General features: G+C 46.3%; 1 protein-coding gene across 1 annotated transcript; it reads right to left on the reverse strand.

The window, feature by feature from the left end:
• Window positions 1-10,725: 10,725 nt before the first annotated feature.
• Window positions 10,726-13,332, reverse strand: LOC147114323 (protocadherin alpha-C2-like). The gene has a single exon (XM_085994073.1). It carries the CDS (start codon window positions 13,249-13,251, stop codon window positions 10,858-10,860), a length of 2,394 nt encoding a protein of 797 aa, XP_085850199.1. The 5' UTR covers window positions 13,252-13,332; the 3' UTR covers window positions 10,726-10,857.
• Between the last annotated feature and the right edge of the window lie 8,565 nt (window positions 13,333-21,897).

Here is a 21,897-nt window from a genome sequence, read left to right on the forward strand (position 1 = left end):
TCCGAGTCCCAGTCGGCGGACATCGGCGGCTACTGCGTGGTGACACTCGTAGTAGATGGGACCGTGTACGATCATTTTAAACTTCTGGTCCTGCCTGACCTCTGCGCTGCCGTCCTGCTGGGGTTAGATTTTCAGTGCCACCTTAAAAGTGTTACGATGGCGTATGGTGGACCCCTACCCCCACTCACAGTCGGCAGCCAGCAGCTTGCAAATTGCCCGCCACGCACCAGGTGCAACCTCTCCACACTCAGAGTCACCCCCCCACCACTGTTTGCTAACCTCACCCCCGACTGTAAGCCCATCGCCACAAAGAGCAGGCGATACAGTGCCGGGGACAGGGTTTTAATTAAAACCGAAGTGGAGCGGCTCCTGAAAGAAGGGATTATTGAGAGCAGCACCAGCCCCTGGCGAGCCCAGGTTGTGGTCGTTAAGACCGGCGAGAAGCAGTGCCTGGTCATCGACTACAGCCAGACAATAAATCGCTACACCCTGCTGGACGCCTACCCACTCCCCCGTAAAGCTGATATGGTCAACCAGATCGCGCAGTACCGCGTCTTCTCGACCATTGACCTGAAATCAGCGTACCACCAGCTCCCCATTCGCCCTGAGGACCGCCAGTACACTGCCTTTGAGGCAAACGGCCGCCTCTATCACTTCCTTAGGGTTCCCTTTGGCGTCACCAACGGGGTCTCCGTCTTCCAAAGGGAGATGGACCGGATGGTAGATCAAAATGCGTTACAGGCCACTTTCCCATATCTGGACAATGTGACCATCTGCGGCCGTGACTTGCAGGACCATGACGCAAACCTCGAAAAATTCCTCCGCACCGCCCAACTCCTAAACCTGACATATAAAAAGGAGAAGTGCATATTCCGCACAAACCGCCTCACCATCCTTGGCTGTGTTGTGGAACACGGAGTCATCGGCCCCGACCCCGACCGGATGCGTCCCCTTATGGAACTTCCACTGCCCCACTGCCTCAAGGCCCTGAAGAGGTGCCTAGGGTTTTTCTCCTATTACGCCCAGTGGGTCCCCTACTATGCGGACAAGGCCCGTCCGCTGATCAAGTCCACCTCTTTTCCCTTGACGGCAGAGGCCCGCTTAGCCTTCCACCGTATCAAGGAGGACATTGCCAAAGCCACCATGCACGCAGTGGACGAATCCATCCCCTTCCAGGTGGAAAGCGACGCGTCCGACTTTGCCCTGGCCGCTACCCTCAATCAGGCGGGGAGACCCGTGGCCTTCTTTTCACGAACGCTCCAAGGCCCGGAGACCAGACACTCCGCTGTTGAGAAGGAGGCCCAGGCGATTGTGGAGGCTGTGCGTCATTGGAGGCACTACCTGGCCGGAAAACGATTTACCCTGCTCACTGACCAGCGTTCAGTTGCTTTTATGTTTAACAACAAGCAGAGGGGCAAAATCAAAAATGACAAGATCTTGAGGTGGAGAATCGAACTTTCCACCTACAACTATGAGATCTTGTACCGGCCTGGGAAGCTAAATGAACCACCGGATGCGCTATCGCGTGGCACCTGCGCCAGCGTGCAGATCGGTAGACTGCAGGCCCTCCACAATGACCTCTGCCACCCGGGGGTCACCAGGTTCTTCCACCTCATCAAGGCCCGCAACCTGCCTTACTCTATTGAGGAGGTCAGGACCATGACCAGGAACTGCCAAGTCTGCGCTGAGTGCAAACCGCACTTTTATAGACCAGACAGGGCCCACCTGATAAAAGCCACTCGCCCCTTCGAGCGCCTGAGCGTTGATTTTAAAGGGCCTCTCCCCTCCTCCGACCGCAATGTGTACTTCCTCAATATTATTGATGAGTACTCCCGTTTCCCGTTCGCCTTCCCCTGCCCGGACATGACCAGTGCCACGGTCATTAAATGCCTGAACAACCTTTTCACCCTGTTCGGCTTCCCCAGCTATATCCATAGCGACAAGCGACAAACTCCGTCAGTACCTGCTAACTAGGGGTATTGCCACAAGCAGGACCACCAGTTACAACCCCCGGGGGAACGGACAGGTGGAAAGAGAAAATGCGACAGTTTGGAAGGCCGTCCTGCTAGCCTTAAAGTCTAAGGGCCTTCCAACCTCCCGCTGGCAGGATGTGCTCCCCGATGCGCTCCACTCTATTCGGTCACTGCTCTGCACTGCCACTAACGCCACCCCTCATGAGAAAATGTTTGTCTTCCCAAGGAAGTCCACATCGGGGACATCGCTACCACCATGGCTGACGTCCCCAGGGCCGGTCCTACTGAGAAGACACGTGAGGACCCATAAAACGGACCCCCTGGTCGAGAGGGTCGACCTCCTCCACGCCAACCCCCAGTATGCTTACATCGCATACCCGGACGGGCGGGAGGACACAGTCTCCATAAGAGACCTTGCACCCTCGGGGGCCGCAGTAACCCACTACCCACTACCACCCCCCCCCCACGATCCGATATCCAGCCCCAGCAGACGGCAGGCCTGGGCCCCGCGACCCGCTCGACATCTACGAGGACGACACGCCTGTGCCACAGCCTACGCTGGACTCGACGCCGGAAGCTTCACTACCCCTGCCGTCGCCACGCCGATCACAGCGGCAGACAAGGCCTCCGGAGAGACTCCAATACAGTAACTTTTAATACACTTCACCCCGCCGGACTCAATTTTAAACAAGGGGTGAATGTGGTAAACCACTGTTTGTATTCCTGTTTGTCCTGTTTGTATTCCACTGTGTACATGCCTGGACATGCCTCGGCTGACTCCTCCCACAGGTCCTAGTATAAAGGTGACTGCTCCCCAGCCCTTTGTATCCTGGACCGGTCGACCACGCGAGGCAGACCTCCATTCTGTTGTTAATAAAAGCCTTTAGTTACTCTTCTAACTCTCGATACTCAAAGAACAACTTCACACAGACGTACTGTGAGAACAAAGGAACAGGCTGAAGATGACATCATCTGTGTCCGAGAGGTTCCAGGGACCAAGGGCTGTGAGCTACTCGTTAAAACTATCACCTAATATTAAGCATATTACGCTGTATGCTTAATAAATCTTGATCTAGCGCTCAAACATACTGGCTGCTGCCTATTGGAGTCTTGTCCAAGAACTCAGAGATCATCAAGATCTTACAGATTCAAACACAAAACAATTTTTGTTTCCAAGTGTTTTCTTGAACTTTTAATTGGCAAGAAGTTTCTGAAAGATGTTTGCGACTGAGGGTATCTTTACACTATTAATTCGATGTTCTTGCCAAGCTGTCTGCAAAGTAGCAATATGAATGTGGATGACAGACGAGTGTGAGACTGGGGAAACTACTTGTTTGATAAATATTTGCAGCTTACTAGTGAATATCCAGTTGTTTTGCCCAGTGAAAGTCAGGGAAAAGCAAATTTACCTTAGAGTGTATTAGAGATTTTTTTTCAGTAGAGGTATGTGAATCCACAACTTCTGGGGTTATCTAGTTCTACCTAAAGGCACGGCTGTGCAACTTATGGTCATGATTGAATCCTTCAGATGGAGTATGTGGCATATCTGAATACAACTATCGGTAAAGCGTGATATATGCTCAGTGCTGGTTTCCTGACATTTGTCAGCATTATAGGAGGGAACTTTAGGGTATGCATGGGTGTGGGGTGTTAATTCCCCAGTCTTGCGGCATTGCTTTATATCATTCTAAGGGACCTCTGTACATTATCAATTTGGTTTTTGCTAATTACTTCCTGGATTTGTACTTCTGTCTCAATCTCTCCCATCCCCTCTCTCTCATAGAGTCATAGAGTTTTACAGCACAGAAAGAGGCCCTTCGGCCCATTGTGTCTGCGCCGCCCATCCATCCCTGTCCAGTCTAATCCCATTTTCCAGCATTTGGTCCATAGCCTTGTATGCAATGGCATTTCAAGTGCTCATCCAAATGCTTCTTGAATGTTGTGAGGGTTCCTGCCTCTACCACCCTTTTAGGCATTGAGTTCCACATTCCAACCACCCTCTGGGTGAAAAAGTTCCTCCCCAACTCCCCTCTAAATCTCCTGCCCCTTACCCTGAATCTATGCCCCCTTGTTATTGACCCCCCTACGAAGGGGAAAAGTTCCTCTTTGTCTACCCTATCTATGCCCCTCATCATTTTGTACACCTCAATCAGGTCCCCCCTCAGCCTTCTTTGCTCCAAGGAAAACAACCCCAGCCTGTTTAGTCTTTCTTCATAGCTGAGGCGCTCCATCCCAGGTAACATCCTGGTGAATCTTCTCTGCAGCCTCTCCAAAGCAATCACATCCTTCCTATAGTGAGGTGACCAGAACTGCACACAGTACTCCAGCTGTGGCCTCACCAGCGTTTTGTACAGCTCCATCATAACCTCCCTGCTCTTATATTCTATCCCTCGGCTAATGAAGGCAAGTATCCCATATGCCTTTTTAAACACCTTATCTACCTGTTCCGCTGCCTTCAGGGATCTATGTACATGTACACCAAGGTCCCTCTGACCCTCTGTACTTCCTAGGGTCCTACCACTCATTGTGTATTCCCTTGCCTTATTTGTCCGTCCAAAATGCATCACCTCGCACTTTTCAGGGTTAAATTCCATTTGCCACTTTTCCGCCCATCTGACCAACCCATTTATATCGTCCTGTAGCCTGAGGCTTTCCTCCTCGCAATTTACCACCCCACCAATTTTCGTGTCATCTGCGAACTTACTGATCATACCTTTTACATTCTCATCCAAATCATTTATGTAGATCACAAACAACAAGGGACCCAGCACCGATCCCTGAGGTACCCCACTGGACACAGGCTTCCAGTCACAAAAGCAACCTTCGACCATCACCCTCTGCCTCCTGCCACTCAGCCAGTTTAGGATCCAACGCGCCAAGGCACCCTGGATCCCATGGGCTCTTACCTTCTTGACCAGTCTCCTATGCGGGACTTTGTCAAAAGCTTTACTGAAGTCCATGTAAACCACATCCACAGCATTTCCCTCATCCACCCCCCTAGTCACCCCCTCGAAAAATTCAATCAGATTTGTCAGACATGATTTACCCTTGACAAAGCCATGCTGACTATCCCCGATTAATCCTTGCCTCTCCAAGTGGAGACTAATTTTGTCCCTCAGAATTTTTTCCAATAATTTCCGTACCACAGATGTTAGGCTCACTGGCCTGTAATTCCCTGGTTTATCCCTGCTACCCTTCTTGTATAATGGTACTACATTAGCTGTTCTCCAGTCCTCTGGTACATCCCCTGTGGCCAGAGAGGTTCTGAAAATTTGTGTCAGAGCCCCTGCAATCTCCTCCTTTGCCTCCCACAGCAGCCTGGGATACATCTCGTCCGGGCCTGGGGATTTATCCACTTTTTGGCCTGCTAAAACCGCTAGCACCTCCTCCCTCTCGATGCTAATATGTTCAAGTATGTCACAGTCCCCTTGCCCGATTTCTATGTCTGCATCGTCTTTCTCCATAGTGAACACAGATGCAAAAAATTCATTTAAAACCCCGCCTATCTCATCTGGCTCTACACACAGATTGCCACTTTGGTCCCTAATGGGCCCTACCCTTTCCCTGGTTATCCTCTTGCCCTTAATATACTTATAAAACATCTTAGGATTTTCCTTTATTTTGCTCGCCAGTGTTATTTCATGGCCCCTCCTCGCCCTCCTAATTTCTTTTTTAAGTATGCCCCTGCACTTTTTATACTCCTCTAGGGCTTCTTCCGTCTTTAGTCTTTTGTAACTGCCAAAAGCCCCCCTTTTTTTCCTAATGCATTTTTGTATATCCCTTGTCATCCAAGGTTCCCTTTGCTTGTTGGTCCCACCCTTGACCTTTACAGGAACATGTTGGCGTTGTACTCTCTCTATTTCCCTTCTGAAAGTCTCCCACTGTTTTGATGTGGATTTTCCTATAAGTAGCTGCTCCCAGTCCACTTTGGCCAGATCCTGCCTTATCATATTAAAATCGGCCTTCCCCCAATTTAGAACCCTTATTTCCGGGCCGTCTTTGTCTTTTTCCATGACCACTTAAATCTCACCGAATTATGGTCACTGTCGCCAAAATGCTCTCCTGATACTTCCACCACTTGCCCGGCTACATTCCCCAGAATTAGGTCCAGTACCGCCCCCTCTCGTGTAGGACTTTCTACATGTTGGCTCAAAAAGCTCTCCTGGATGCAATTTAAGAATTCTGCACCCTCTAAGCCTTTCACACTCTGACTATCCCAATTTATATTGGGGAAGTTGAAATCCCCCACTATTATTACCCTATTATTTTCACACTTCTCTGAGATTTGCCTACATATCTGTTCCTCTATCTCCCCCTGACTGTTTGGGGGCCTATAGTACACTCCCAGCAAAGTGCTTGCCCCCTTTTTGTTTTTAAGTTCTACCCATATGGCCTCATTAGAGGAACCCGCTAATATATCATCCCTCCTTACAGCAGTAATTGACTCCTTAATTAATATTGCAACACCCCCTCCCCTTTTACACCCCCCTCTGTCTCGCCTGAAGATTCTATTACCCGGAATATTGAGCTGCCAGTCCTGACCCTCCCTCAACCATGTCTCCGTGATAGCAACAATATCGTACTCCCATGTGTTCAACAACAACTTCAGTTCATCCACCTTATTTGCAAGACTCCTTGCATTAAAATAAATGCCTTCCAGCCCTGCCATATTCCCTTTTGCCTTCACATATTTGCTCTGCCTTCCCAGCCGACTTGTTTTTTCCTCTGTATTTGGCTGTAAATCACCCCCTACTATAGCGCCACTCTGTACCCCATCCCCCTGCCAAGTTAGTTTAAACCCCCCCCAGCAGTGCTAGCAAAGCTCCCCGCAAGGATATTGGTTCCCCTCTGGTTCAGGTGTAAACCATCCGACTTGTACAAGTCCCACCTTTCCCAGAAGCAGACCCAGTGATCCAGGAAACTAAAGCCCTCCCCCCTGCACCATCCCTTTAGCCACGCATTCATCTGTTCTATCTTCCTATTCCTATACCCACTAGCACGTGGCACCGGGAGTAATCCAGAGATTACAACCTTTGAGGTCCTGCTCTTTAATCCTTCACCTAGCTCCCTAAATTCTTGCTGCAGGACCTCATCCCTCTTTTTACCTATGTCGTTGGTACCAATGTGGACCATGACCTCTGGCTGTACACCCTCCCCCTCCAGAATGCCCTGCAGCCGCTCAGTGATATCCTTGACCCTGGCACCAGGGAGGCAACAAACCATCCTGGATTCACGTCTATGGCCACAGAAACGCCTATCTGTTCCCCTTACTATAGAATCCCCTACCACTATTGCTCTCCCACTCTTTTTCCCCCCTTCCTGGGCAGCAGGAGCACCCACAATTCACAATTCACAATTCAAATCGCTTTATTGGCATGATAAGTTACATCTTATGTTGCCAAAGCGTCAAAATACATTTATGGTTGAGCACATAAACGCAGTTCTATTCATACAGTGTATAAACAGGTATATCCCTGAGTGTATAAATATACATTCGCATTGTTTATATATATTCATTTCTTATTTTACTGGTTCTCCCTCTGTTCATGGCAAGCTGTAACATAGTGTGCCGCCAGTGTTACACAGCTTCTCTCCTCTCCCAGTAGGAATGGGAGTTTTTGGTTGTCATTCAGATTTCTGAATTCAGGGCATATTTGTGAGAATTTTTGGTCGAAATTCTCCCTGATGTCCTGATATTTTCCACAGGCTGTGAGGAAGTGCATCTCTGTCTCCCAGTGCCAGGAAGTTGGCTGCTGCTGCCTTCCCCTGGTGAGTCATCCCCCTCAACAGTATCCAAAGCGGTATACTTGTTTGAGAGGGGAATGGTCACAGGGGTCTCCTGCACTACCTGCCTGCTTCTATTGCTCCGCCTGGTGGTCACCCATTTCCTGTCTTCCTGTGCAGCCCTTCCCTGCGGTGTGACCAACTCACTAAACGTGCTATCCACGACCCTCTCAGCATCGTGAATGCTCAACAACCCATCCACCCGCAGCTCCAGCGCCTCAATGCGGTCTGCTAGTAGCTGCAGATGGATGCATCTCTGGCACACGTGGTCATCAGGGGCACCGGGGTCCCTGAATTCCCACATAGAGCAAGAGGAGTATATCACGGGGCTGGGCTCGCCTGGCATGACCTTCCCTTTAATTAATTTAAATTAATTTGCTTTCACCAATTAAAAATATCTGTAAGGCGCTTGTATAGTCTACCAACAGTCCCTGCTACACCAGAAAAGACCCTAGTAACTATAAACTACAGAGTTAAAGTTTAAAAAAGAGAAATGCTCACCAACCAATCACTTACCTGCTCCCTGGTGACGTCACACTCTGATTACTTTTTACCTCTCTCCTCTGCTGTTGATTTGGTCTCTGCTGAATCCTCCGTTTTTAAGTGCCGCCGGTCGCGCTGCTGCTCTCCCACAGGTCCAAGCTCTCTGACCTCGCCTCTGCTGAATCCTCCGTCTTTAAGTGCCGCCGGTCGCGCTGCTGCTCTCCCACAGGTCCAAGCTCTCTGACCTCGCCTTTGCTGAATCCGCCGGTTTTAAGTGCCGCCGGTCGCGCTGCTGCTCTCCCACAGGTCCAAGCTCTCTGACCTCGCCTCTGCTGAATCCGCCGGTTTTAAGTGCCGCCGGTCGCGCTGCTGCTCTCCCACAGGTCCAAGCTCTCTGACCTCGCCTCTGCTGAATCCGCCGGTTTTAAGTGCCGCCGGTCGCGCTGCTGCTCTCCCACAGGTCCAAGCTCTCTCTCTCACAAACACACAGCGTCTTTTTTAAATGTCCAATCTAAAAATGAAAAAAGTTTACGCGGAAACTGCTAGGATATTCTGTCAGTATACACGACTGAGCGGTACTGATGCATCCTCGGAAATTAGTCACACTACACATGCTCAGACAGCACAGTCCAAGTTCAGCACACAGAGTCACATCTACATACAAAAATAACAGTTCTAAACCCATGCTTTTAGCCGAGGTATGATCCGTTGCATTTATATAGCACCTTTCACAAACTCAGGACATCCCGAAGTGGTTTATAGCCAATTAAGTGCTTTGACGTGTAGCCACATTTGAAGTGCAGTCACCGTTCTAATTTAGGAAACATGGCAGCCAATTTTCGCACACACATTCCAACAAACAGCAATGCGAGGTAATGACCTTGTTTTACTGTAATAATAACGGCAAGGTTATCAATGCATGCCGTTATTACAGAGTAAATCTGGCAGCAACTTCTGACGTCCACACATGCGCAGCTAAACGCAGAAATCTAAAATTTGCTGTAAGAGATCATCTGCTCCTCCAGAGGGTGTGCTGTTGGAGTCATCACTGCTGCTCGGCACTAAAATCACGGCAATGGCATGAACTTAGGGTACTTACCCAATGTTCTGCACTGAAGACGGCTGAAAAGGCTAGGGCACATACATTTAGTAGCAAGTGAGTGTTTAATGGTGTAATAAGTGATAAGAACTGCTGAACAACCTCTCTGGCCATGAAAATTTAATTTTATCTGTGGGAGTCTCATTTCCTCAGAAGTAAATTAATGTTATAGATGTTAAAAATTAAACATTAATATATGTTTTTACTTTTTCTCTCTGTCTCTATTAGCTTAATCCCATCTGTATTTTCCAATCATTATTACGCTCCATGTACATAATGTAGATCTGATTTATGTCTCCTGATTTTTATTTCTGATTGGCTGTTTGTGTGTCTCAGTCAGGATACTTGAACCTGATTGGTTGAAGAGCCTCGCTGTTGATTGGCTGGTTCACAGATGCCACAGATTCCCTGTAGAGGGCGCAGCACTGAAACAGTCAACTGATTGTGGAAATCTCGGGGACAAGCCCGCTGCAAGTCTCTGGTCAAATGTAGGAGAGGTGAACCGCGAAAGTCGTTCCTTCGCTGCCAAGAGCAAAACTCGGGCCAATAAAAAAAAACAATTCAGTTAGCAACTTGAATAATATGATTGTAAAATGTGTAATTTTGTGATTTTATTTATTTGGCATAAATTTTAGTCACTGGAGAAAAATAGCAGATTTACAAATATTTAGAAAACCATTTTGAGCAATTTATAGGATGCATGAGGCTACCGTTTTCACGCTGACGTTGCAGCTACAGTGCGCAACACAGGCTGTAACAAGGATGTATGATACTCTTCACATTGGACAATCCTATCTCAGCAGCATTTGCAGTAATAGCAGACACTGCACTTAATATAATCAGATTTTGCGCACCTGATTGCCCAACATAATATAAAATGAACAGGTTACACGTGCAAGAAATAATTGTTTCGTATCAAATCTGGAGCAAAGCTGAGATATTATTTAATTTTTAATTATTTAATTTTGATTGCTATATAATTTATTTTGGAAAGTATGAACATTTTCAGACGGAGGTATATATTGAAAAGCGTCAATGTTCCTACTGCAAGCACTGATAAAGCGAAAGATTCTATTTCGGCATGCCATCTGAAGGAAAGGCTTTACATCAATGAAACCTCCGTTTTACAGTCACCGGTGAATGCCCCCAGGCATTGCAATTATGCCTTGTGATAGCAACTAATTTAATATACATGCGATAAAAAAAGCCACCACAGCAGCAGAAAGATGAATAGCAGTGGAAAACATTGATGTGCATTTCATTAAAACAGAGATTGAAACAAGTAAAAGCCAGACTTCATGAGAATATTAATATAATATATACTACACAAGGCTGTCAGAATAGCGGCAGATATATTTACATCATGGATCTGTAGGCTCATAGGAACAGGAGTAAGCAATTTGTCCTATCAATCATCAAATACCACTATAAGGATTCAGCCAAATAAATAGCACTTGTTCATTTGCTCTTCAACAAAGTGAATAATCAGCCATTCCAACCATAAAAACGGCTTCTAAATTATTTTCTTCCGTTGTTGTCCAGGAAACTCAAATCATTGAAAGGCAAGGTAGGATGGCAGGGCTTTAGGAAAAGAAAATCACTTTTGGATGATTCTGGAGATAAACATACAGTATAACGATAACCTTCATTCTGAGCACTTCCGGTATAATTTAAAGGTTGGTTTGGTGCAGGTCTCTGATTAAACACATTACTCGAATTCCTCCGTCTGTAACAACAAACTGTAGAACTGTAGTCTTCAGCAACATCTCTGTCTTGTGTATACTTCAGGATGACGAGAAAAATGATGATTACAAGAAACAGAAAGGTAGTTGATCCTAAAATGATGATTAAGTAACCATTGAGATGAAAAAAATATTCCGACTGTCTGGGTTCGTCAGTTCGTACAGAAGACTGTTCAGAAAAATTGGATAAGATTGAAAAGGAGATTGTGGCTGTACTGGGGAGGCTCGGATGTCCATTGTCCTTGACACAGAGGACCAGTCTTTCTGTGGCGATGTCTTGGTCCATTAAACGTCGAGTTGCTCTGATTTCTCCAGAGAGAAGCCCCACAGTAAACAGACTGGGATCAGCGGCCTCCAACAGCTGGTAGGAAAGCCGTGCGTTCTGACCGGAATCGGCATCAGTTGCTATTACCTTGGTGACCAAGTATCCTGGATACACTGACTGGGGCTCAATCTCCACTGATGCTGAACTGTTCCACATTAAAGGTGAAACAATAACCGGTGCATTGTCATTTTGGTCCAAAATAATAACATTCACGGTGGCAGTGCTGCTCAGTGGGGGAGATCCAGCATCCTGGGCTTGAACTTTGATCCGGAAATGTTTAAGTTGCTCATAGTCAAAGGAGCGCAGCGCGTAGATGTTCCCATTTTGCGAGTTAATCGTAATATATCCAGACCCACGTCCCTCAGATATCTGATTATCTAGAATAGAATAGACGACGTCACCATTCTGGTCCATATCAGAATCTAAAGCGCTCACAACAAATATAGAAGCACCTGGGGTGTTGTTCTCCATCAGATACACGTTGTATAAGGATTGTGTGAATCTCGGTGCGTTGTCATTTATATCAGAAACAGAAATTAAGATGGTTTTTCGTGTTGAAAGAGGGGGCGACCCGCCGTCCCAGGCCGAAATAGAGATGTTGTAGAATGCGTTTGTTTCACGATCCAAAATGCCATTGGTAACCAACTTATATTTATTCCTGAAAGACTTTTGAAGTTCAAACGGAACATCCACGAGAACCTGGCAGTGAACATCCCCATTTTCCCCCGAATCCAAGTCGGTTATACTGATTGTTGCAATCACAGTTCCAGGCTGCGCATTTTCGGGGACAGTGCTGGATGCCGACGTCACCTCTACCTCAGGGGCATTATCATTCACATCAGTTAAACCGACGATAACTTTTGCATGTCCTGTCAAACCGGGTGAACCGTTGTCCACAGCTTGTACATCAAGTTCATAAATATTTGATTGCTCAAAATTCAGTCCACCTTGAACTCTAATCTCTCCAGTTTTCGGGTCCAATTTGAACAACTCGCGAATATTTTCGGAAACGTGATTGGTGAAAGAATATGTTAGTTCAGCGTTCGTACCTTCATCCAAATCAGCAGCGTTGATTTTCACCACCATGGTACCTTCAGGGGCGTTTTCTGCTACAGTCGCCCTATAGATTTCATGATCGAATACAGGTGCGTTATCATTCCCGTCCACTCCAGTAATGATTATCCGAGCTGTGCCAGACCTCTGGGGAATCCCACCATCAATGGCCGTCAGTACAAGAGTAAACATTGGCTCTTGTTCACGGTCCAAGGACTTCTCTAATAACAGCTCCGCACTTTTACTCCCATCAGATCTTGTGTGGACGTTAATACCGAAGTGTTCGTTTGAGCTGATCTGGTAAGTGCTAATTGTGTTTGCCCCCACATCCCGATCGTGCGCGCTCTGGAGAGGGAAGCGCGCCCCTGGTGCAATTAATTCATTGATTTGCAGGGAGAATTCACTCTTTTGAAAGCTGGGCGAATTATCATTTACATCTAGTATCTCCACTGCGATACGATGTATTTCCAAAGGATTGTCGAGCTCTATTTGAAAAGAAAGGGAACAGGTAGAGCTTTGTCTACAAAGCTGTTCCCTGTCGATTCTTTCATTCACAAATAAAATCCCATTGTCCAGATTTACCTCCATGTATTGCTTCTTTTCACCAGATATCAGCCGAAACTTGCGAGCCGATAATTCCCAAACATTTAGTCTCAAATCCTCAGCGATATTCCCAACAAAAGCCCCGTGCTCCAGCTCCTCCGGAATCGAGTAGCGAATCTGTCCCGAAACCAGGTCCGACACACAAAGCAGGAAAATGAAAGACGCCCCGCTGCTGATTGTATTCGCCATTGTCCTCGGCTGGATTTTGTTGTAAAATTTCAAAAAATCGTCCAATCGATTAGGTTACAGTGTCCCTTATGCCACAAAAGTATTCACATATATATTCATATAATAACGTGTAACCGAGGGATGCAAAGAGCCGACCTAAGCAGCTTTGCTGAACATGGCCGCGCAGCATAAACGCAGGCACCGTCTGTCTCTTGGCTTCTGTTCTGTGTTTTCCTGAAGGGGAGGGGTAGATCCCTGGCAGCGTCTCAGCTGCTTATTGGTAGACAGCGACACGAAGAGCCTCAACCAATAACTGCAGCAACTTTTCTTAAAGCGAGACTATATCGAAATCATTTGTCATATTACCAACAGGATGTTTAGGAGTGCGCAATTTAAAATCACCTCAAAAGCACATGTGAAATACTACTTCTGTTTTGCAGTATCATTTGTAAAATCGGTATAATATACTAGCAGAAATCCTGAGGCAGTAACATCTACCACTTCATCAATAGTCGCCGATGAATTAAATCCTTATTATGATTCTGATTGCCGTGCATGTTTTGTCCGATTTATTGATGCTCAGTTTTACTTCTGGTACACCTGATCCAATCTATAGATTAGAGGAAGGACCCTCCTGACACAGGTGATCAACCATTCTACTGTTGGGCAGCGCAGTGCAAAGTCTGAATAAATATGGCAATATTTCTAAGTAATTAGCGTATTTGCATAAAAAATAGTTTCAATATATGTTCTGAGAATACAATTTTAGTTCATATTGTTTTAACGAATAGTTCTGTTATTTTAATAATGATTTTGCATATGTTCATTTCCTTCAAAATTGTTTTTACATGAAATTAAGTATTAGGAAACAGTGATTGTACTTTATATTCTAAACAAATGCAGTAAACATTAGATAAAAATGACATTCTTTCAGTCAATTGGATCAACGTCACATAACTCGGTAACATGCTGGTTCCATTGACAGTATAGTATTCTTCCGGTCAGATAAGAACAGGTTAGCATCGCATTCGCCATTAATTTTAGAAATCCTCCTTTATAACAACAGCTTGCATTTATATAGCGCATTTAACCTAGTAAAAGGTCCCAAGGTGCTGCACAGGAGGTTTATCAAACAATATTTTACATCGAGCCACATAAGGAGATAATAGGACAAAGGACCAAATGCTTGGTCAAAGACGTAGGTTTTTAAGAGCGTCTTAATAATGAGGCAGAGAGGCAGAGAAGCAGATAGGTTTAGACGCTTAGGGCCAAGTCGGCTGAAGTCACGGCCCCCAATTGTGGAGCAACTAAATCCGGGATGCGCAAGAGGCCAAAATTGCAGGAGCTCACGTACCTCGGAGGGTTGTAGGGCTGGAGGAGGTTACAGAGATAGGGAGGGGTGAGGCCACGGAATGATTTGAAAACAAGGATAAGAATTTTTAAATCATGAAGCAGCTCAACCAAGAGCCAATGTAGATCAGCGCGCACAGGGATGATGAGTAAATGGGAGGGTGCGAGCAGAGTTTTGCATCAGTTTACGTTTATGGGGGGTGAAAGATGGGAGGCCGGCCAGGAGTGCGTTCGATTAATCAAATCTGGAGATAACAAAGGCAAGTTGACTTCGCTGATTCATGTTCAGGATGAAAGTTCATAATAGTAAGAACCTACATCTTGTAGGATAGATTCAGTCCAACAATTAAAGCCAGGGAGCGAGTTTGGCTCCATTTGTATTTTCATTATTTCCAAAGAACACGAGTTGAATCCCACCACGGCAGCTTGAGAATTTGAATTCAGTTTTAAAAAGCTGGAAATAAAAAGCTGCCATCAGTAGAAGTGACCATGAAGCTGTTGGATTGTCGTAAAAAAAACAGCTGATTCACTTACCCATTGTGTTTTGCAATGATTACCTTGAATGATACGATGTTGTAACCGAAAGTGTGGGCGAAAATGTCCTGTTTATTTAAAGAATCTTACAACACAGAAGGAGGCCATTTTCCCATCGTGCTTGTGCCGGATCTTTGAAAGAACTATTCAATAAATTCCACTTCCCGACTTGTTTCTCATAGTGCTGGAATGTTTTTCCTTTTTAAGTGTATAACCAATTCCCTTTTGAAAGTTACTGTTGAATTGGCTGCCACCGCCCATTCAGGCATAGCATTCCAGATCATAACAATGTACTGCGTTAAAACAAATCTCATCTCCCCCTGGTTCGTTTGCTAATGATCATAAATCTGTATCCTCTGGTTACCGATCCTCCTGCCATCGGAAACACTTTCAACACTTTCTCCTTATTTACTCTTATCAAAATCCTTCATAATGTTGAATACCTCTATTAAATCTCCGTTTAACCTTCTCTATTCTAAGGAGAACCATCCCAGCTTCCCTAGACTCTCTACATAACTGAAGTCCCAAATCCCTGTTATTGTCGAGGTATCGTTGAGGCAAAATTTGATTCTGAGCCATAGTAAACATTACATGGGAACATTATCCTATCATTTAGAATTATAGTGAATGATGGTGGAGGACACTGCAGAGTAAGCTGTACTACGCTCGGTGCTACATCCTCCAATGATACGAGAGGCTGTAGGAGATACTTTAAAATGGATCAATGCACGTCAAGCCAAATTAAGAGAACTTTTAGTGAGCTCCAAAGTTCGATTGTTACAGCTATTTAACTTAGCCTCTATTCACCGTTACATAACGACATGAACATTGCCCCTTTACAGTCATAACTTAAGGATTTAGAACAAATAAAAATGGTTGTCTTTGGTCAATCTTACATGTTCAAGTCTTTTTATTGGTAATTGAATGCTTAACAATATGCACCACGGTCACAGTTACAGAATCAAAGGTTCATAGGGAGTGGTTAGCCATCCGGAAGATAGCTTTAGGGCCGCTGACCAAATAATTCAAACTTCATGATTTAAAAGTAATTTCTGCGAATTGTACTGGTGCTTTGTCTGTTGAATTTTGGAACTCTGTCCACTTTTCTAAGAAAACTGTACAGTGCTTTTTAAACTTATGAGAAGTTCGGAATAGTCCGTTCCTCCATCTTGTCGGAGAGACTGAGTCCGAACCTTACAGCCAGGGAGCATTTATTGGCTACAACTGCATTTCGATTACTTCCAAGGACCATAGTACATGTTGCCAAATTATCACCAATCCGGCAAAATAGTATATATATATATATAATATATATATATATATAAATATATATGTCTGTAGGGCGTTTATACATAATAATACCTAATAATAGTTCTGAAATTCGATCAGCACTGAAGTCAATGGAAAGGTAAATGGGGCTGTAACCACAATCTGTAACCTCATGGCCCAGCATATCCCTCACTCTACCATTACCATTCACCCAGGGGACCAACCCTGGTTCAATGAGGAGTGTAGAAGAGCAGTCCGTGAACAGCACCAGGCGTACATAAAAATGAGGTGCCAACCTGGTGAAGCCACAAAACAGGACTACATGCATACTAAGCAGAGGAAGCAGCATGCTACAGACTGAGCTAAGCGATCCCACAATCAATAGATCAGATGAAAGCTCTGCAGTCCTGCCACATCCAGTCGTGAAATGGTGGTTGGCAATTAAACAAATAACGGGAGGAGGAGGCTCCATGAATGTGCCCATCCTCAATAATGGCGAAGTCCAGAACATGAGTGCAAAAGCCAAGGCTGAAGCATTGCCACCATCTTCAGCCAGATGTGCCAAGTAGATGATCCACCTCGGCCTCCTCCTGAGAACTCCACCATCAGAGTAGCCAGTATTTAGCAAATTCGATTCATTCTACGTGATATCAAGATAAGGCTGAGCACATTGGATACAGCAAAGGCTCTGGGCCCCGACAACATCGGGACTGTCATGCTGAAGACTTGTGCTCCAGAACTAGCCACATCTTTAGCAAAGCTGTTCCAGTACAGCGCCAAACTGGCATCTACCCAACAATGTGGAAAATTGTCTAGGTATGACCTGTTCACAAAAAGCAGCACAAATATAACCCAGCCAATTACTGCCCCATCAGTCTATTCTCAATCATTAGCAAAGTGATGGAAGGCTTCGTCGACAGTGCCTTCAAGCAGTAAATACTCACGAATAACCTCCTCACTGATGCTCAGTTTGGGTTCCGCCGGCACCACTCAGCTCCAGACCTCAGTACAGCCTTGATTCAAATATAGATAAAATAGTTGAATTACAAAGGCGAGGTGAGAGTGACTGCACTTGACATCAAGTCAGCATTTGTTGGAGTGCGGCATCAAGAAGCCCTAGTAAAATAGAAGTCAATGAGAATCAGGGGGAAAACTCTCCACTGGCTTGAGGCATACCTAGCAAAAAAAATGTTGGTTGTGGTTGATTGAGGCCAATCATCTCAGCCCCAGCACATCGCTGCAGGAGTTCCTCAAGGGAGTGTCCTAGGCCCAACCACCTTCAGCTGCTTCATCAATGACCTTCCCTCCATCAGAAGTCGGGATGTTCGCTGATGATTACACATTGTTCAATTCCATTCACAACTCCTTTATAATGAAGCAGTCCATGCCCACATTCAGCAAGACCTGGTCGACATTCAGGCTTGGGTTGATAAGTGGCAAGTAACATTCACGACACACAAGTGCTAGGCAATGACAATCTCCAATAAGAGAGAGTCGAACCGCCACCTCTTGACATTAAACAGCATCACCATCGTCAAATTCCCCACCATCAACATCCTGGGGGATAACATTGACCAGAAACTGAACTGGACCAGCCATATAAATATTGTGGCTATGAGCAGGTCAGAGGCTTGGCATTCTGTGTCGAGTGTCTCACCTCCTGACTCCCCAAAGCCTTTCTACCATCTACAAAGCACAAGTCAGGATTGTGATGGACTACTGTCCACTTGCCTGGGTGATTGCAGCTCCAAGAACACTCAAGATGATCAACACCTTCCAGGATAAAACAGCCCACTTGTTTGGCACGCCATTCACCACCTTAAACATTCACTCCTCCACCACCAGCACACAGTGGCTGCAGTGTGTACCATCTACAAAATGCATTATAGCAACTCACCAACGATTCTTCGACAACAGCTCCAAAACCCGCGACCTCTTCCACCTAGAAGGACAAGGACAGCAGATGCATGGGAACACAATCAACTGCAAGTTCCACTCGAATTTACACATCTTCCTCACTGTAAATATTTTGCAGTTCATTCATCGTCGCTGGGTCATAATCCTGTAAATCGATCCCTAACAGCACTGTGGGAGTACATTCACCACATGGACTGCAGCGGTTCAAGAAGGTGGCTCACCACTACCTCCTCAAGGGCCATTAGTGATGGGCAATAAATGCTGGCCTTGCCACCAATACACACATCCCAGGACCAAAGGAAATAAAAGGCTGCTGATTAATTTACCACCGAGACTCTGCCGCCCATTTTGTGCCTCCACCGAAGATAAACTTCACCTGTTTATTCTTAGTAGAATAGGGGTTGAGGCCAATTTAGCAGAGCCTGGGCTCCAATCATCTTGGAACCCCTTGCCATTGGACCAAGACCTTGCTATGTCAAGCCTGTGTGGTAGCTGGTGTGCAACGGCTACCCCACGTTAAAAGAACTCAACAAATCCATCTTCCGCCCTTTAAAACGACGTTCAGGACCTGGAAAGTCAGGACGTTCATGGACAACCGCAACAGCAACAGACTGTTGTACTGCTGTACTGCTATTGTTGTCCAGGAGCTCAGGCGTTTCGAAATAGACATTGCCGCCCTAAGCGAGGCCTGACAGGCCTGCTGAAGGAGCAAGGCGCTGGTTAAACTTCCTTCTTGTAAGGCAAACCTGAAGAAGAATGCCACTTCTGTGGGGTAGGCTTTGCCACAAAAATGAGCTAGTTGAACATCTCAGAGAAGCCCGTGGTGGAATAAATGCACGCCTCATGACTCTACGGCTCACACTAGCACAGAACCAGTGCACCACGGTCATCAGTGCATACGCCCCAACACTGGAAGCCACACAGGAGACCAAAGGGGAATTCTACACCAGCCTCAAACAATCCCTGTCCCGAGTTCCAACGGGCGACAAGCTGATCCTCCTTGGTGACTTCAATGCCAGAGTTGGAAAGGACACAGACCTGTGGGGAGGTGTGATCGGCAGAGAGGGGGTAGGGAAAGCCAACACCAACGGTACTCTCCACATGACGAAATGTTTAGAACATGGCCTTGTCATAACAAACACCTTGTTCCATCAGGGAGACAAGTGCAAAGTATCATGGCAACACCCCCACCCCAAACACTGGCATCTGCTGGACTACGTCATCATCCGAGTGAGGGACCACAAGGACATCTGCATCACCCACGCCATGACAGGAGCTGACGACTGCTGGACAGATCATTGACAAATCTGCTCTGTCATCTCCGTTAACGTAGCCCCAAAACAGTAGCGGCAACAGAAGCAATGCCGCAGGAAAATCAACACTGGAGCACTCAAAGACACTGCTAAGAAAGCCTTATCCAGCCTGCGCCTCACAACCAACTTGATGACTCCCAGTGACTCAGAGACACAGAGTGTCCACAGCGCCTGGTCTGCACTCAATGCCTCCATAATCAGCACCTGTGAAGAGATGCTCGGTCACTCGACCAGGAAACACCAAGACTGGTTCGACAATAACAACCAGGAGATCCAGAAGTTAATAAGCTGCAAGCGCAAGGAATTCCAAATCTCGAAACAGCAACAGAACTCAGGAGCAAGACAGCAGCTCTACAGATGCATGAAGCCTGAGGTCCAAGAAAAAACTTGCGATCTAAAGAAATGATGGTGGGTTGAGAAAGCACAGGAGATTCAGCAGCTAGCCAACAACCACGACATATGAGGATTCTTTAGCGCAGTCAAGACCACCTACGGTTCAAGCACCCAAGGTCCTACCCGACTGCAGCCCAAGAATGGAGATGTACTCATCAAGGACAGAGATGCAGTCAGTGCCTGCTGGAAGGAGCACTTGAAAGATCTCCCCAACTGAGACTCTGTCTTCAACGGGAGTGTCCTCAACTCCATCCTGCAGCATGCTACCCACCAGCACCTCAGCACACCCCCAGCCCGGCATGAGGCTGAAAGGACCATTAAACAACTGAAGAACAACAAGGCCTCAGGAGCAGATGAAATCCCCATTGAGGTGCTAAAACATGGCGGAGAAGCATTATTGGCGCGAATATATTAACTCATTAACTCACTTCTCTTATTTGGAAGAGCGAGAGCATGCCAGGGGATCTCAGAGATGCCATAATCGTGAACATCTTCAAGAAAGGTTGCAAGTCCGATTGCGGTAACTACAGAGGAGTCTCCCTGCTGTCTGCCACAGGGACAGCCATCACAAGAATTCTCTTCAATTGCCTTCTCCCAGTGGCTGAGGAGCTCTTCCCAGAGTCACAATGCTGATTCCCCCCACTAGGGGCGCAATCGACATGAACTTCACCACATTGTCAACTACAAGAGAAATGCAGGGAACAGCACCATTCTCTGCACATGGCCTTCTTTGACCTCACAAAGGCCTTTGATGCCATCAACTGTGAGGGATTATGGAGAGTCCTCTTCAAATTCGGCTGCCCTCAAAAATTTATCACAATCCTCCGCCTGCTTCACGATGACATGATCCGCACCACAGACCCAGTTCACATACAGACTGGGGTCAACCAAGGCTGTGTAATCGCACCAAAGCACTTCTTGATCTTCCTTGCTGCAATGGAGCTAATCTACAGAACAAACAGAAAACTGTTCAATGTCCGTCACCTCCACTCCAGATCCAAGGTTGTCCCATCCTCTGTCATCAAATTACAGTATGCAGATGAAGCTTGCATCTGCACACATTCAGAGGTCGCACTCCAAACCATCGTCAACACCTTCACAGAAGCATACAACAGAATGGGCCTTACACTAAACATCTATAAGACAAAGGTCATCAACCAACCTGCCCCTGCCACACAGTACTGCCTCCCGATTATCAAGATCCATGACGAGGCCTTGGACAAGGAGGACCACTTTGCATACCTCGGGAGCCTACTGTCAACAAGGGCAGACGTCGATTACAAAGTCCAACACCACCTTCAGTGTGCCAAGGCAGCATTCGGTCGCCTGAGGAAGAGAATGTTTGAAGACCAGGACCTCAAACACGGCACCAAAATTATGGTCTACAGAGCAGTAGTGATACCCGCCCTCCTGTATGCTTCAGAAACATGAACATAAGAACATAAGAACATAAGAAATAGGAGCAGGAGTAGGCCAATCGGCCCCTCGAGCCTGCTCCGCCATTCAATAAGATCATGGCTGATCTGATCCTAACTGCCAATCCACTATCTCAGAACCATCTCCTGCATCTAACAGAATTAGACACACGAAATAGGAGCAGGATCAGGCTACATGGCCCCTGGGCCCGCTCAGCTACCCACAGGGCCATGACCGATCCGAACCTAGACTCATGTCCAAATTCCTGCCCGCTCCCCATAACCCTTAATTCCCTTTACTTCTAGGAAACTGTCTATTTCTGTTTTAAATTTATGTAATGATGTAGCTTCTACAGTTTTTTGGGGCAGCATATTCCATGGGCCTACCACCCTCTGAGTGAAGTAGTTCCTCCTCATCTCAGTTTTGAAAGAGCAGCCCCTTATTCTAAGACTATGCCCCCTAGTTCTAGTTTCAC

Source organism: Somniosus microcephalus, chromosome 8 (genome assembly GCF_052327205.1).
Source record: "Somniosus microcephalus isolate GS21.2 chromosome 8, FLI_Smic_1.0, whole genome shotgun sequence".
NCBI lineage: Eukaryota > Metazoa > Chordata > Chondrichthyes > Squaliformes > Somniosidae > Somniosus > Somniosus microcephalus.